The sequence below is a fragment of the Sabethes cyaneus genome, chromosome 2, assembly GCF_943734655.1.
Source record: "Sabethes cyaneus chromosome 2, idSabCyanKW18_F2, whole genome shotgun sequence".
NCBI lineage: Eukaryota > Metazoa > Arthropoda > Insecta > Diptera > Culicidae > Sabethes > Sabethes cyaneus.
The window spans coordinates 199657359-199676184 of NC_071354.1; the positions used below are offsets into that span (position 1 = coordinate 199657359).

Sequence of the window (18826 nt, forward strand, 5' to 3'; positions counted from 1 at the left end):
TCAATTTAGTAACAATTTTGTCCTTTGTTGATGTAGTACTCGGTTTCGTTACGGTTCACCCAACAACGATTGGTTTCGTACAAATTTGTGTCCGATTCTAAAAGTTTATTTTCGATGCAGTTTATGACGCATAATTTAGGCGTACTGCCGATTTAAATTTCCTAGTAAATTAATCGAAATCGTACCTCGTTTTCAATTAATTTAGCTACGTTTCCGATCATAATTCGTGGCACTCGCGCTTGCCCCAATGGCTGTTGCCCGAGCGTTGTGGGCTGGTGTACGAGTACATGTTGTAACCGGGTATGATGTGGACTCTAACGTCGGCCGTTGGCCGGCTACCGTCGATCCGTTGCCGCCGGGACACGGCAACCGTCGTCTTGCAGCAGCAATAGTTGAATAGACTGATGTACGCACTGCGAAAATGGCGATTCGTTAGACAGTAGATCACGTTGTGGAAGCAAGACTTTGATAGCCCAATCCAGGCCGTATTGTAGAAAACTCGGTTCGGCACGCTTTTGGTTGTCCCATACGCTAGGATGATGCAGAATGGTAACCAAAACAGTACGAACACAAGGAAGCTGTAAAAATTGGTCCGTGCCAGCGAGAGATCCCATGTGTAGGCAAGGTTTGGCTTAAAGTTCGGTAGACTCATGTTACGCTTCACATCGACGATGATTCGAATATGTGAGAGAAAGGTTAGCAGCAAAGGAAGCAGCACTATCAGGCCAATCCAACCGGCCTCCGACGGGACGATGTGGTTCGATTTGCGGTCACAGTAATCGAAGCTGATGTCATACACGAATTGCATTCCTGAGGATACACTCGCCACGAACCAGATCAGTAGCAGGATGACCGTCACATTGGTCTTGTTGAACCAGCTGCGTTCGTTTTGGCTCGTGCAAAGGCGCAAATAGTTTTCAATCGCCATCATCTGTGGAAATAGTCGAACATAGTATACATTAGTATGCTTGGCTTGCCCATCGTAAGCATTCACATTAATAGGGCGCTATGTTCCACGGACAACAATGCTTAATATATGCAAATTAAACCAGTTATTGTACATTGATTAGAGCTATCACTTGTTATATTGAGTTGTAGTTCACAGTTACACACTAAACATATATGCTCGCATAGGACGGCTAGTAACTATTACTGATCTAATACTGATACTGATCTAATTTGGGAAGTTTCTGGTTGAACTTCCTGGGAATCGGTTAGAAAAGTTGACCCGATAATTGATTTTGCTTAGTTACCCTTTCTAGTAAAGATACACATTTATGTTCTCTTGCAAAAATGCCAAACATTACAATAATTTCTTTCGATAAAGTTGCAAAGCACAGTTAAAAGTTAAGTTTTTCTATGTACATTTTTATTTTTATTTTGAAATACGCATAGAATCCGGTCAAGCTGAGTTAGCAGGACGAATAAAAAGCAATATAATGCATAAACATTACTTTGTGCCATAGACTACATCGAACGACTCATGATAGCATTTAAATGTGAAAATTGATAGTTTTATAGAAAAAGAATTAATCGCCAAGTTTTGAAAATCATTTTGTCTCTATTTATCCGCAAATTTTTCTTTAGCTCATAATACTATAAATATTATGCTATATTAAATTCCTCCACAGCATTCTTCGAGTCAACATTTGCGTAGTGAACATATTTGAAACTTAACTTGTTGAATCAGAGGCGAATACCAAATTGGGCAAAGTCAATATGGGGTTTATTTCTAATTCCCGTCGTAGTAAGTAAAACCATTCTAATTTTTATCATTTGTTGGATGGATTTAGTGAATATCCCAAAAGTTCTTGTGCTGATTTGACTAATACACACTTGCCTTCCGATCCGTGAACTTTGAAATCATTAAAAAGCGCTTATTAAAACATATTATTGAAATTACGCAACTGACTTTATTTCTTGAATTCATCGTACCGTTTTAAAATCCGTCCATCAAAATTTTACATCGTCCGAACTAAAAATCACAACAATTTTTAGGACGGTATGACAAATATTATTCTGCAAAATTTCTGCATGTCAGGAAAGTTTTCCTGGCTGTAGAATAACGACAATGCCTTGCGTGAGTTATTTTCATTTACGGATGACGGAAATTAAAACGTTTTCTTCTTCGTCGCACGAAAAAACGTAGGAAATTTGGTTGGTAGGACTTCTTTAACGATAAAAAGCTTTTAAATAGATCTCAGCTCACTTTGATTGATCGCGTATGATAGACAACAAACTAAAATATTAGGGAATTACTAGTTTTGCATTGTGTGTCATAAAAATGCTGATATTTTTAATAATTTGTGTTGGACAGGACGGGAATAGGCAATTACGACAAAGCAGCAACATACCCTATATATATAAAAAAATTGTTAAATGTGAATGGAAATGCGAAGAAGCATGGACATCCAATACCATCCCCATGTTTATACAGTGAGAATCGTTTTAGGCAGGAGCAATATCGCTTGCAAGATTTGGCTCTTTAGAAATTATCTTATCTTCAATATATGGGATTGATGTGTCAAACAAATTTAAGAAATGCGCAGCGATCCTGAGGAGGAACAAGGGACCAGAAAGTAGCCTACGAGTGCCTTCGAACTATAATAGTATCTGGCTTCTCAAAGAGTCCTGACGAAAAAGTGGAAAGCGCCGGGAAGTCAGTAGAACTCTAAAAAATGGTAAGGAACCACTTGCAATGGCACTTCATTGGATAATTTCAAGGATTCGGGAGGTGGGGAAACTCCCGGATGAATGGATGGAAAAAGTGGTTTGTCCTATCTACAAAAGGGCGATCGACTTGATTGCCATAATTACGCTGATCAACACCACCTACAAGATTTTATCCTAGATCTTGTTACGTCGTCTGTCCCCAAGAGCGAGATTTTCCATAGTACTGTACCAGGTAGGTTTGCTGGGGGCTCGTGCTTCTACGACTGCCCAGCTAGCTTTGAAGTACAATGCTGGTCTAACAAACTAGTCATCGTATGCTCGAATCTCTGTTGGGTGGTGCTACTAGAGTCAGCCAGCAAAATCATTACACTGGCCCCGTAACTGTCCTATACTTTAATAACCGGCTGCAAGGTCTGTCGATGAAGAAGGCTTATGTTTTAAAGACGGCTGTACCTAAGGATTCACTTATTGCTGCTACAGATCAAATTTTCAGAAATGTCGCAAGTACAACTTGCTTATGCATCATAATTTTCGTGGTATTCAGGGCAGCATGCGATTCAGTCGAACGCGAAAAAGTATGGTAGATAATGTACGAGAACGGGTTTCCGGAAAAACTGACGCGGCTGATCATCGCTACCCTGGAGCAACTGATGTGCTATGTGCGTGTTTCGGGGGCACTCTCGAGACCCTTCGAATCGCGCGGAGGGTTCCGGGAATGGACTATTTTGTAGGTTATTCAACATCGCTATTCAAGGTGTGATCCGGCCAGCGGCCATACTAATGCGAGGAACGCTCTTCAGTAAAAGCACAGAGAACAGACATCCATTCAGAAACAAATTTTTTGGGAATTCTTGGATCAAATTTTAAATTAAAATCACCTAATATGCTAGCGTCACCACCACTATAGTTTCCCAACTAAATGATTCTTTTGATTTGCACACTGACAACCTTTGGCTCCTCTGGCGCTAGTATATATGGACAATAAGCGTTATGCTAGCGCCAGAAGCTAGCTGTTGTGAGTTTAGTGTGGTTAAGTGTAGAATTTTATGCGCCTTCAGCGACATCATCACTATAGTTTCCCAACTAATTTGACATAAGTTTTATCCAAGTAGGGACCTTTCGCTTGGATGTCTGTTCTCTGTGGTAAAAGTAGCCAACTCCTAGCCTTCGCAGACGATCTCGACATCATTACTGGAAACCTTGGGACGGCGGAGGCCAGACTAAAAACCAGGGGGGATCTATCGGTAAGGAATTGTGAAACTCACATTTGAAGGTGCAGGCAGGTGACCATAATTTTCAATGCCGCTCTTGCTACTTTTTTTCTCACCGATTTGCTGCTCTTGCCTGCATATGTAGCTTCTGAAAAGTTTCTTAGTTTGTTTTATTTACGCTAAAAATCAGATAAATGCATTATCGGGATCAAAACAATACAAACGACAATTGCGCTGCGTGTTTGGGTTTGAGTTTCTGTCAACTGCAGCAGACAAAAATAGAGTTGCGAGTCCCATGGCTCGAAATCAATCACACGTCGTTTGGTCCATGACAGTACAAACGTCATGGACCAAACACCATCTGCGGTAACGCACACATGTATGGAATTTGACAGCAATAAATCCCCCCTGCTAAAAACTGAGGCTAAAAGGTGCCCAGAGGTGGGAAAAATGAGTATTTTCGGTATTATTGTGTTCAGTATACTTCTTTTAGGAGAAACACATATGTTTGCATCCAAACTTTTGGGATTTTCTATATTTTGTTTTCATGTTTTTTAGAATTGTTGCCCCACCTTTGCGCATGCCAGTAAATGTAGTGAAAACCAAATATATGACAGGAAGAACCTTCCTACCATATGAACCAGATGAACTGGAATTCCGGTTTCTGGTCACCGCCAACAATAATACGAGTAAGGAGATTCAACGATACATTGAATCTGAAAGACGAGCCTACTTTTTCCTCCGCAATAAGCATTGATCAAAATGAAAGCCGCCGCATGAAACTGATGATGTACAAAACGATGTACAAATCAGATCGGTAGTCCTTTACGGACTTGAGACTGTAATTTTACTCACGCAAGACATACGTGCACTTGCTGTATTTGAACAAAAATTATTGCGGACTATTCTTACGGAGTACAAACAAATAACGGAGAGTGGCATAGTCGTATGAGCCTCGAGCTCCAGGCACTACTTCTAGAGATTTCCATCGTATGCCTAGCAAAAGTTAGGAGACTACGGAGGGCCGCTCATGGCGTAAGGATATAGTGCGGACGATAGTGCGGTGAAATCCGTACTCTTCAAGTACCTCACCTGAGCCAGGAATAGAGGAGCCCAACCTGCTAGATGGCTCGACCAAGTTGGAGCCAGCTTGCGTGTATCGAGACGCTCAACGAATTGGCGACGAGTAGCCCAGGAACGAGTACAGCGGAGAGGAATTTTTGATGCGGCAAGAGCAACCTAGGCTGTACGCTACTATAAGTAAGAAATACAACAACCAATAGTTTACGAGGTTTGAAAATCTTCGCTGGACACACAGAACCTTATACAAGGTAGGGCAAGCTGCGGAGCAGGAAAAGCTTTCGGTGTTTGTCGTGGGAGTAGTCACTGAACGATGAGGAGAAGGGATAGGTAGTTCAAAGCCTAAGTCCAAGTCCAAGTCCAAGTCCAAGTCCAAGTCCAAGTCCAAGTCCAAGTCCAAGTCCAAGTCCAAGTCCAAGTCCAAGTCCAAGTCCAAGTCCAAGTCCAAGTCCAAGTCCAAGTCCAAGTCCAAGTCCAAGTCCAAGTCCAAGTCCAAGTCCAAGTCCAAGTCCAAGTCCAAGTCCAAGTCCAAGTCCAAGTCCAAGTCCAAGTCCAAGTCCAAGTCCAAGTCCAAGTCCAAGTCCAAGTCCAAGTCCAAGTTCAAGTTCAAGTTCAAGTTCAAGTTCAAGTTCAAGTTCAAGTTCAAGTCCAAGTCCAAGTCCAAGTTCAAGTCCAAGTTCAAGTCCAAGTCCAAGTCCGAGCCCCAGTTCGAGCCTGAGTCCCAGTCCAAGTCTAAGCTTTAGTTTCCAACATTTAGTTTTATTTTATTCTCAATTTATACTGACTGTTGTTTTTGACTTAGAGTAATTCCCCAGTAATTTTTGAATGCTTATTAACGTTAGGTTCTGAGATTTTTTTGGTAAACCCCCCATACGAATATTTTCTGGCTACGCCTTTGGTATTAGTAAAGTCTTAAAGCTGGAAATACATTTCAAATTGGTGATCAAGACGTTAAAATTAAAAAAGAAGAAAACTTATCCAATTTAAACTTATTAAATTTTAGGTTTCGTATTCTACAACGATGCTCCAAAAACTTCAGTCGATCAAGACGTTGCTTTGATTTCACGATAATAATGGCTATATCTCGGAATAATTGGATACTTTTTGAGTCGCTTGTTGACAGGTTTTTAGGATATTTGGGCAATTGTTTCTTCGAAACAATTTTTGATTTATCTCTGTAATTTTACGTTATATATTCCACGATTGCTGAGAAGCGTGTCAGTACTTTTTTAATCTGAATTTTCTAATGAACTATGCGAAAATGAGTTAAAATTTTTGACATCACCTAATGTCTGAGTTAATTTAAACAGTTTCAATTAAAGTCTTCGTAGAGAAATTGGACGTCCGTTTGTTTTATTCATCGACCAATAACGTCTATCTGTTACAGTCATGAAAATGCCAAAAATTGATCAACCTCTTGTGGACACTAATGAAAGTAATTCCCAGCAGTGTCGGCCCTGGATCTGCAAACGAGTGATATTGTTTTCGAATGTATTTTTTAAGTTATACTTTACCTGTGTGAACTGCCTCTCGGTGGGAAAATTTTCCACGAATAATAATGATAATGGAAATCTACTTATACTGTTTTCTGTGCAAATTGTAGTTTGCTAATTAAATAGAGGGATTTGAGAGATTCTAGGCCGTACATATATCGAGCTTCTATACTACACATGCCTGGTACACACAAAATGCATCATCATTCTATCATCTATCACATAAATATTTGGCAGGTACTAGTTTTCTACACACCGGCGGACATGGTGGGAGAGATATGTGTATATCGTTTTTTATATATATGTAGTTGATTACGAATACTTACTGCTAGGGTCAAAATGCTAACCAAAAACGAGCAAGCAGCTAGAAACCACTGAAATTTGCATACTTCCGTGTCCGAATTGTCGATACCAGCAAGGAGCACTATGGTGGACGCTGGCATCACTACACTAGTGATTAGTAAATCTGCGAGCGCTATGTTCACTATGAATGCGTTACCTGCAGAATGGGATGTATATAGATTGATAGAAAGATAAAGGTAAAGGTAATGTATGTACACTAAACGCTGCGTCTGCTGTCGATTCGTAGTTTGGAAGAGTCCTAGGTTGGGGAAAGAATTTAAAGGTTGAACCTTTTTCGGGGTCGTCCTTTTAGTCACGTTATCTTCTGAGGTAGAAATCAATTGATGTTTTTTACATTCATCGTTAACGTTCACTTTAGTTGAGAAAATTTAATATAACCTGTACACAGAGGAACAATGAAGCATCAAAACGTCCCTACTTTTTAAGTAAAAGGATTTACATAAAACTATAGATTGAAATAATGCGTCGCATGGAATTTCACTACGTGAAGTTATGTGGAAACCCGATTCGACTGCCATGAAATTTTGCTGGAATGCATAGTTTATTATTGCCGTTAAAGTATTTTGCAAATGGATGTCTTATTTTAGAGATCGCTTTAAGTTTAATTGAGTTTTTTCAGAAAAAAGCTCTCTCACCGACTGGAGATTTTGTATTCTTCTAATTCTTACTTCTTGGTTCATAATCTTTAGCACAATGTCTGTTAATTTACCTAACTTTGTTATAATAATTAGCTAAACCTGTTTGCGATTGGAGTGACCAACCAATGTCAATTTATTGAGTTTGTTTGCGATTTTCGTTTGTTATTTACTAAAGTGTGCTCTTTAACGGCAATGAGCTACGTTTCTAACGTCATGTTTTATATTATTTATGGTGTGAAAAGTTTTCAAAATAAGGATAAAATAAGGATCCATCAATCAAACATATCAAATTCTCTCAACTTAAACAAACCGCTCTTTTACCAGCAATCAGCGACTGTTGTTTGATAACTTAAGACGGTTAGACGGTTAGCAGACACAGATAATAAGGCAGTCAGTCAGTCATCTTTCTACCAACATGTTTTCGTCAAAGGAAATCCTATCTCTTTTATCTTTCCTCCCACTACATAATAGTTAAAGTTGCGATTGGATTTATATTTGAAAACCGAGGTGTACCAAAGCGGACGGATTTCCTGGCAGACACTGACGCTCTCTGACAGGATGCTGAGTTTTGGTGTTTATTTTACAGTGGGCAGATTTAATGAGCAAGACAAAAAGTGTGTGCGTGTGTGGGTGTGGGTGGATTGAGGAAAAAAGCCGTGAGGTAATCGAGAAGAGAAAATAATTTCGAAAGTTTTAGTTTGAAACTGTTTCACATGACAGGGAACGGAAAATCTAGCAGCTAGAGAATAAGAGAGAGAGTGAAGAAAAAGAAAATTTGATCCTTTGATATGTCTAAAGCGCAGCTAATTACTCTGCTAGGGTTGAAAAATTTTCCACAGTATAAAATGAAGAAACTCACGCACCAAACGAATCCTGACAAAAACTTCTACTGCAAGCTACTCGTGTGTTTCGTACCTGCTTTTTTCAGATGGTCTTCGATCATTACTGACGATATCATGAACACGTTGCCGATGCTGCCGATGACGGAGAGGCTGGCCAGCAGCAGCAATCGTGCCAATCGGGGCCACTCTGTTGAAAGGGTAACCGGAGAGACGTCCTCGTGGTGTTTTCCGCCACCGGAAGTGCCTCCGTGTTTCGACATCAGAGCTAATGGCGTTATCAGCACTATATTACTGCCATTTGTTCCCGCGGTGGCGACAGCGGCGGCACCGGAATCGTAATTGGCAGCACTTGTTGCCACCGGAAAGCCGCCTCCTTCGTCACTGGCTCCAAATCCGATGCCTTCTTGTCCTCCTCCGGCCCCGGCTTCTCCGGTCGCTACCAGACTTAGGATGGAAACGACTGCCGCTAGAGTGCTGCTTAGCGTGGCTTTATTCATACTGTAGTGGTTCGGTTTATGCCTTTGTCTAACGTGGGCGAACAGAAACTGAGCCCGGGGAAGTGACCTTAGCCGGACACAATCAAAACCGGCTGGAAAAAGCGCGATGATAAATAAGGCGTTGTTAATTTCTGCCGCTGCTGATGTTGGCTTGTTGATTCTGTGGAAGAAGGAGAAGAAATACGAACGTGAAAGTGTGCTCCGTTCAATTGCTTCTGGGAGAAAAGTGTAGGAAATCTAGAAATTTTTATTTGGATTTCTATTTGCAGTGAATAGGCTCCGGATCCAGACCAAGGCTGTCTAAAAATATCACAGACCATCATGTTTTGTTTGATTTTGCTATTCTCGAGCATGGCTTTTTTCGACGTAAAACGTCTATTGAATAAATTATTAGTTTGCTTTCAAGCAGTTTGGGCTGCTAGATTGAGAGTTGTTTATTAATTATCCCATTAATGTTGAATGAGTTTTCTAATTTATTCATTGAAATGTTGAAATGTTGATCATATTGGACAAAAATACGCTTAGGACAGTTAGTGAACTGTTTCGGAGGAAATTATAAATAATCATAAAAATTAAGATTTTTAAAAGCAGTTTCGCACGAGTGATTTGAGTTACAATTTTGATTTTTGAGTTGTTCAACATAAATAACGTTTAAGTTTATCTCATGTAAGGTGTCTGCCGTGTGTAATTGTTACGTTTCTATAAAATGTATTTTATGGCTGCTGTTATTCTAAAAGCCGATGCGAGACGTCAACTAAATAATAAATTAATTTCAATTTCTGAAACGGCACACCACCGAGGTGGTACGTCAATCTATGTTGGGAGCTATGTTTGATCTCTTGATGAAAAATTGTTGCCTTTCCAACGATTGCTATAAAAGAGTAACGAAATTGATTTTGTATATCAAATTGAATTTAATATAACAATTTTCATTTACAGTTCTTTGCGCTAGAGTATTTTGCAAAAAAGAACTATGTAGATTCAAATCAGAACAAAAGCCAAAAACGAAATGTCCGACGAGAAACAATTCAATAGTACCCTATTAGGCAGTGATGGGCACCGCTAATTCGCTAATTCGCTAACCGATACAATTTGCTCGATAATCATGGAAATTTCGCTAATCACTAATCGCAAACTGCGGATTAACAGTCACTGTTTATTTTTGAACATATCGCAACAACTTGCATTGTAATCTATCACTGTACAAAATATTACTAATTTGTATATATTACACGACTTTTCTTAATTAAACTAAGATCAAATCCTATTATAATGGATAAAATGCTTTATAGTTTACTAATTTTAAAATAAACAGCGGCACTTCATTTGGAATTATGGACCAGCAACAATTCGGCTGGTCTGAGTATAAATTATAAAGTGTAATTAGTGTTTCTCGATTGGTCGGTTAGCGAATTAGCGAATTAGCGGTGCCCAACACTGCTATTAGGTAACAAAACTTTTCAAAAGAGGTCCCGATCGGGAGGACGTAACACGATTATACCAGGCTATTGTTACCAATAAACTATTTTGTTACCAACTTTTCCAACAACCGTTGTTATAATTTTGCATTTTAAAAATTCTTAAAAACAGACTTTGGTATGGCTTTATCTGAATTGTAACCAAGACTTTAATCGATCCTTTTTTTCTTCTGCAGCTACACCATCGCGCATTCAGATTCACACCAAACGCTATGCATAACACAATCAGCAGTTTGCTGAGTCATACCTCCGATTGTACAGCAGAATGAAAGCGTTCTGATCTGAAGAAGTCAGTCGGGTACAACACCGTCCAACACAAACGAACATTTTGCTTGCGTTGGACCGGCAAACTTTTACTGTGGGTAGCTAATTTGGAGACACAAAGAGACACGAAAGAAGTATGGAGGTCTGTGCCTAGGAGAACAATTGAGGGGTTCTGTAGGACTACGAATGTGGGTACAATTCAACAATGTTTGACAATTTGAAAATGTTTAGCAGTTTGTTATGCAAATTGATAATTTACTGTATCGTAATAAAAGCCCTAAAACATTTACATACATTTGTAAAATAGAGTAAAGTTCAAATATTCTGTAATGTAAAATATGTCTGTACTCTGTATATCATTTTTATTAATTTCATAGAGTTTGTAGTTCAACTAAGAGTTAAATCATCAGACCACAATTTTACATCTTCTAATGATTGGCGATGATTCCAATTTTTGCCTGACTTGTAACACTACTTAACTTTAACTAACTGACTTGAAACTGGTGTGCAGTTGACAAAGTTAGCTTACATAAGCTTGCTTACAACTACGATTAAACCAAAAAAATAAATAACTATTCTGGGTAATCAATTACAACACTGATTCGCATTCGAGAATTTCTACGAAATTGTTGATAGCACCATTCATTGTGATTGATTCGAAGTATAATTGTCTTACAACTAAAATGCGGACAGCCAGTCAAAATATCAATTAGCTAAAGTCCTCTGCATCGTTCCTTCGACACTCTACTTTACAGCTATTTGCATACTTCACAGAAATGCAATTGAAACTATACAAAGAATTGCAAGCAACTAACTGACACAAAGCAGCAAATGAAATGCTCAAAAATCATTCTCATTTCATCAAATACGTCACCTTATACTCCCAGTCAGATTGAGGTTTACACTCTACAATATGAACGCAAAGCGGGAGAATGACTGTGGGTTTCTCTTGAGAGGCCACATGGATTGTAGGCGGCAACGGCGCAAACGGCAGATTAAATAACTGGATTCAAAAAACAGTCGAATGGTCGTTTTCAAAGCTCAAGTTGAATGCAGAAAGCGTACGCATTCACGCAGTCACAGCCAATAAATGGCGATTCCTTTTCAAGCCCTGATTGTAACGCATTGTGTTAAAAACTTAAGGTGGCGTCCAATTCCAAGTAACAATTCTTAAGCCAGTTGGTTTTACTTGAAATTTATAAAGGTTTTATTGCGGTATTAATCATTACCACTGGTTTTATTATGGTATTACGTAATGCCAAGAGAATACGAGTCAAAACCTACTTCTGGCTAGCTATAAAAACCATAATAAAACTATTAATGAAGCAAATTTATGTATGGCACCACGCTTTTTATAAACTTAACTTATCATAAGTGTGGTGTAGCAATACAATATGGCGTACCAATCAAAATTGATCTTATTACGGTTGCTTGTCAAAAGTCAAACCGCAATAAATCTGTTTTATAGAGCTTTTAAAACTGTAACACCCTGACTAAACAGATTTATTGATGCTATCCCAAGTAACCAGTAAGCACTAAACACTAGTCTTTGGACAACATTGTATAAGCATACAGAACTATGATTAAAAGCATATTTTTCTTTCTATACTTCTGTACAACTCACATAATGCTAAAAAGGCGAAATAGCGGGTTGTTAAAATGCTCTTCCACAAGCATCCAATAAGCATTATCAGTGTTTGTTTGAGGCTTAAACGAAACGTCATTTTGTCTACATTATCGACGTATCGAAAAAGTATCGATGGCATATCGTTTGCTTGTTATGGTAAATAAAAATAGATTCGGTCGGGATTTAAAAAACTAAAAAAGCAGGCGATTTTTTTTGCTGCATCTCAAGCGGAGCATGATAAACAGAACCCATTTTTGGAAATGCTGAATAATCTTACCACCTAGACAGGGCTCGAACCGGGAGTTAGTCATGCAACCTTATTCGTTTCCTTGCACCTTTGCTATCTAAACCATAGCGGATGTGATTGAGTGAGGTGAAATTAGTCGCATTTAAATCTTGGTGATATTCCCTCTCATATCATAGCTATTTGTCCTACATTACCAATAGGGTAGAAAAAGACGGCAACCGTCAGATGGAAGAGGGCACAAATAGTGGCCGCAGAATAGCAAAATAAGAAGTCAAGTACAAGCCGTTCATCAACATTTACGGCTCGTTTTAATGCAATTGACTAAATGCATTATATTGTTACGTTATATGCGCGTATATTGCTTTCTTTAATGCTGATTTACGTTAATGCTTCTATGCATCAACAATGTTAATATACGTTTTATAAGCATTAAGATTGCTAATAAACAAAAGTTTGGCACTTGGGATGCAGAATTATTTCCAATATACGGTTTTAGATTAATGCTTATGGTTACTTGGGATATGAAGAATATTGAGCAGTTCCACGCCAAATCGTCCAAAAATAGCTGAAATCTGAAATAAATCTCTTTGATTTGGATGAAACTTTACAAACGTATTTGATAGGAGGAAATATGCAGCTTCCACAGGTTTTGCCGCCATTTTGATTCAATACTCATTTTTAAAAACGGGCATATTTATTTTCATGTGTATTATGTTTGAAAGATTGTATCTCGAAAACTATCGATTTTACAAAAATTATGTCTAAGCAAATGTTGTAGAAAATTGATTTCTGAACATGAAAAAAATGCACTGAAAGGAATATTTTAGCAATTTTTCAAAAATTTGAAAACAAAACTAAAAATCAAGATATCAAAAATATACCATTTTTGAAAGTTTTTAAATTTTTTTTGCAAAAAATAAAAGTAATTTGCAAGCTTTTAAAAGTTATCCTGAGATGGAGCAACTTTCATGAAAGGACCTCGTAGAACAACGACTTTAATGATTTTTTTCCAACTTGGGATTTTTCAAGTAATATATGAATTTGTAATACAAATAACAATTATTTATGTCATTTACAACAAAATTGGTCATAATTATTTTTCAAATGCAGCCGATTTCAAGATATTCAGAGAAAAAGTAAGATTTATTTTAATTTTTTATGTTAAACACGTCTTTTTCATCCAGTATGTTAAACACGTCTTTTTCATCCAATTTTGAAGGCAAAATTTTATTTTTTCAGCCATCTTTTCTTTTTCTTTTTCGTTTTTCTCAAGCTGTGTTTTGTTTACGAAACTCAAAAGTTAGAAAAGTATTTGCCAAGCTACTACCAACAAAATAAAAAAAGAGTTTGTTCCAATACGTTGTGTAGTTTCTGAGAGTACATAAAGTTTGAAAATCGTGGTTTTCCAGGAGCGGCGTTTTATTCCGTCGAAGTTGTTCCCCGCCGCACTGGAATGCTTATATGTATGATCGATTATCGGCCACTTCCCGTGGTCGGATCATTACAAATTTAGTATTAAAATAAGCGGAAAAGACTGCAGAATCAAAACCTGAAATAAAAAAATAATGATTTAAGTTGTCCACCTTTTGGAACGCGATGAATGATAATCGTTGCGGACGTAACCGTCGCTAGAATCGCCGCGAGTGCAAATTTCATTTATTTTGTCAAGTAAGTCACTCTTCGAATAGCGATGTTAAATAACATACAAGACGAGGACAGTCCATCTCATTGTCGCAACTCTCTATGTGATTCGTAAGGACTCTAGAGTACCCCGGAAACACGTACGTAACATACCTCTCGCTCCAGAATAGCTTTGATCAGCCGCGTCAGTTGGCCAGCAAAACCATTCTCGTGCATTATCTGCCAACTGTTAATCTGCTTAACTGTATCGTATGCTGCCCCGAAATCCACAAAAATGTGATGCGTGGGCCCGTTGTATTCCCTACATTGCAGGAGGATTTGACGGATTTGGAAAGCCCGCGTGATACTGCCCTATGAAATCTCTTGTTATTGAGGATAGACGACGTTACAAAATCTGGGAGGGCGCCTTGTAGGACGTGTTAATCAGCGTAATGCCGCGGTAATTACAGCAATTAAGAAGATCGCCCTTTTTAAAGGTAGAACAAACCATACTTTTCATGCACTACTCTAGGAGTTTTTCCTAATGCAAGATTTTTGAAATAGTCCAGTAAAGCCGTTGGTAGTGGCTCTCTGCCATTTTTGTAGTATTCTACTGAGAGTCGGTCCTTTTCGACGGCATTATTATTCTTCAGCTTCATTTTCTCTACTATTTCGGAATTTCCTAACCGTGGACGGCATAGTTGTACACGGTCTGATAACTGCAAAGCATTTTTTTTGGCAAGCTTCAGCCAAGCATTTTTTTGCTTTGATGATTGCAGCTCAGGAAGTAGTACAAAACATATTCGGATGGAATAGAACTAAGTTGGATAATGCTTGGAAAGCAGTTTGCTTTTCGATCATTGCCAGTATGAATGCAGATAAACCTAAAGAGTCAAAGCCGTGAAAAAAGTTTTCTCATTCATGGTTTTATAGCTCAAACCTGCCTCACGGTTGTGTTTATAATCTTCTTTTGAATTTTATATCATGTATCTCTGCTTCAAATTTTTATACGAAAAAACTTTTTCGCAAAACTTGTTTTATACCGGATCGAAGCAGGTATAACAAAACATTGCCGATGCAGTGAAGTAATCTTTAACAGATAGAAAGAACCGCAGAATTTATGAAGCTCGATTAAACACACTCGAAACAACCAGAATGACTATCGATCTGGTTCCCACTAAGAAAAATAAGTAAGTCGTTTCGATACTTATTTCGTTTGAAGTTGACTACGTATTTTACATATCGTGCTAGGTTTCATTTCGAAATGTAGAAGCTGACCACAGAGCACAACCCCAGTGAAAAATTCAAGGAAGAAATGCAAAATGCAAGGAACTGAATGGCAATGATGTGGCACGCAAAGATTCAGATTGAAAGTACAAGATAAAATATTTTTCTATTCACATTTATTAAAATGAATTTTGCCATGAAATTGGCTCATTAAGTACAACTCTCATTCCCACTGACGTTGCTTATGACAAATTACTTTTGGTAAATTACTAAATTTAAGAACTAAGAACTCACATTAAAACATTAAGACAATTACGTTTTCATCGACCGGCTTCGGGTTTGCGATTTCATTTACCCGCCTGCGTTGCCTCTGCAATGTTTATAAACCAAGCGTCTCCATAAAATACATGGCGCTTGAAGAAAGAAGAGCACGCATGGTTGTTTTCCCATTTGCCATAACTGAAGTTCGAAAAATACTGTGAGATTCAACAAAAAACTCTAAATGGAAGCCAGGAATGTTTGAAATCATTTCAATTTTCCCAAATGATTTTTTATTGGCCAGTATATGGTATGATAATAATCATTTATACGTACATTTTATATTAATCAAATTGAATGCGTAATACTGGCACAAAAGTTATTTCCATGTGGAGCACAATCGAGCCGTCTACAATAAGCATTCGGTTTTTTTTTCATACAATAGAACGACCAAAGCTGGCAATAATGTTCTAGCTTCCAACGATGCAATACTACTTTATATATCCTAACATTGCACTCCAATGCATCGTTTGAATACAGTATATATCGGAGCTGATGCTGAAATATAGCATCCCCTGCTGCGTGGTTCTTGAGAAGCCGCTGCGAAGCCGAAGCATCCATTCCCCAGTTGCCTTTTGATGTACGAACCGTAAAAAACTTATTTCCTCGGTTCAGGCTTTACGAACCATTTTTCTCGCCCCGTCGTGGCCTTGCTGAGCGTCGGATTCGAAACGCAATGCTTTTCTTCGGCATCATACTATACGAGTATGTATGTTCAATTGTACGGTCTGAATACAACACCACAATGCCGATGCTGCTGCTGCCGCAGGTTAGTGTTTCGTTTTACGCATCCGGACCAGTGCCAAGTGCCAACAGTGCAGTGCACTGCTGAAAACTGTCTTCGCTCGCCCAGGCTGGCCGAACAACCCAACCGTCCCAGAGTGATGATGCAATCCGATTTATAACCCGCATCGGAGCGCATTCATAAAGCGTTAAGATAACGGAAAACATGAATCCAACGACAGGAACCGAATCAAATAATGCTTTTAGTGATGTTGTTTGCATACTCATTGAAATGAAATTTTGTCTGAAAGTTCCGTTTCATGTTGACTAAGCATAAATTGTGACAAATTTGATGGCCTTCGTCTGATTGTTTCATGGTAATTGCTGTATTTAGCAATTAAATTATATATATTATGTTGCGTGATAAAATTAGAACTGACTGTTGCTATTTGTTTGAACTATTTACTCACTACTTTCTGACTCCTGCAAAAAGATATATTAAAAGATTTTAATCACTATAAAACAAAACAATACAGAAGATTATTGCTCTTTAAATTAAGTAATAATGTGTTATTCAAATATGGGCTTCGTACCGGCAAGCAACCATTAGTTTACAGTTGTTATTAATCAATTATTTTAACATGTTTTTCTTTTTTATTAAATGCGACTTATACAGCTCGTAAAATTAAATAATGAATTCCCACATCGCAGCACGTTTAATAACGCTCCTAGAACGTAAAATTAGAGCTTAAGTGATATAATGAAATCAAACTAGAATTATGATTATTCTGTCTTCGAGAACCGAAGCATGCCGAAAGAATTTTATGTCCTCGGAATTCCCATTAGCTAGCTGCCGATAAGCGATGCTCTGAGCTGAGCTTCGGATTCATTCCAGCCAGCAGAATCGCTCGTGAAATCTCACAGCATATGGATCCGGGCTTTCTACCACTGATATTTTATCACTGACTGGAAAGAAAACGTGATTGGATTAGCTAATTTGCGGGCTATATTAACAAAATTACGACAGTCCGGCTACCGGCTTCAATCTGCCGGGTCGTTAGCATTCCAGTTTTAATTATTCATTCCGGAACAGGGTGTGACAATAAACCGCTCGGGTCGTCATAAATTGAACGAACTTGTGGCAGCCTGTTTGCTATCGCGTTCCACCTGGAGCACAGGGAAAAAAAAGTTGATTTAGAAACCACAAAAGCCGTCGCCCGTTCCGTCAGTGAAAAACTCACCGATCAAATTACAGCACACCCTCAAACCCCACCCGATCCACGGTAGTCAAACAGCACCCCAACTTCCAGGGAAAGGCAATCTTCGAAGTTTCTAAAACAGCTACTAACAGTCGATAAATTACGAGCTTTGACCTGGTTTGGGCCGTTTAGCATATTCTAGTCCCGTGCAAACTCGGCGAGGGAAAAGCAAGTTTTTGTATCCATTCTTTTAAATCGAATCAAATTTTTATTTTAAGCTCTGTGTAAAATAATCTACTAAATGTATCTTTTTTTCATTTAAGAAATACGTATAATCGTATTAGTGCACGAAAAGCTGAATGTTATTTATATTGAACAGTAATCCACGATGGAAGCACCGTAAAGGATATGTTTTTTCATTACTTTGGAAATCCCAAGTAAATTCCTAACAAGAAAGTTTACGGCACTTATTCCCTCCGGAAACGATTTCATTTAAAAATTATAACTTCATCGACACAGGCTGAGTGAATTTTGTCAAATTGAAAGTTTAAAAACAGAACATTTTTTTCTTTCTCTAGCAAATTTATTTGCATTTTAGAAGTTTTCTCATCTATACATTTGCTTTAATGATTACTAGCGAACAACAGCTCTTCGCTTTCTTTTTATCCATACTGATCCGATACTAAATTCAAACAAATAAATTCCATCTCTTTGATGTTGGAATTGGGAATTCAACAACCTAACGGATAGAACGGTGCAGATGATGGGCTGAAGAAGTGGCGACGACGCAATCAGCGTTGTGCGAAATGGAAATTGTAGCGCACCGATTGAATAGCTTATCGGATTATAAAGGTCCTTAGAAAACCGTGTTGAAGCTGTTTGTTGCTGAATTGGGGAGAGTTAGAGAGGAGAGAGGGTGGACCTACGCTAGCGCGGAGCGCCAGAGTGATAGCAACCAACCAGCAGATGGGAAACAAAAGGTTAATTAGCACCGATTGATAGCTGATGTGCCAAATCGATAACTTCATACAATCGAAGAAGCGAAATAAATTGAGTTTTCACAACAAAGGATGTACTTGATGAGGTGGCTCAAAGGATATTATTGAATTTTGATGTATTTTGCACCAATTTGTTCATAAGGTGAAAGTGCTTCCAGTTGACCTCGAGGTACGACGCTCGGTTATCGTATGTTCGAATTTCGGTTGGCAGAGCTGTTAGCGTGAAAAGGATTATATCACCCAAATCGCAAAAACGTGGTCATTTGCACTTTTCGATTAATTGTTTGCCGAGGTTCTTTCCCAAGCAACCAAAAGTTCAATTTTCACT

The 18826-nt window shown here is 38.4% G+C and overlaps 1 protein-coding gene across 1 annotated transcript; it reads right to left on the minus strand.

The window, feature by feature from the left end:
* Positions 1–217: 217 nt before the first annotated feature.
* Positions 218–11185, minus strand: LOC128736533 (melatonin receptor type 1A-like). Its single transcript, XM_053831017.1, has 4 exons — positions 11133–11185; positions 8374–8957; positions 6784–6956; positions 218–931 (listed from the first exon to the last, which is right to left on the minus strand). Exons 1-4 carry the CDS (start codon positions 11183–11185, stop codon positions 218–220), a joined length of 1524 nt encoding a protein of 507 aa, XP_053686992.1.
* Between the last annotated feature and the right edge of the window lie 7641 nt (positions 11186–18826).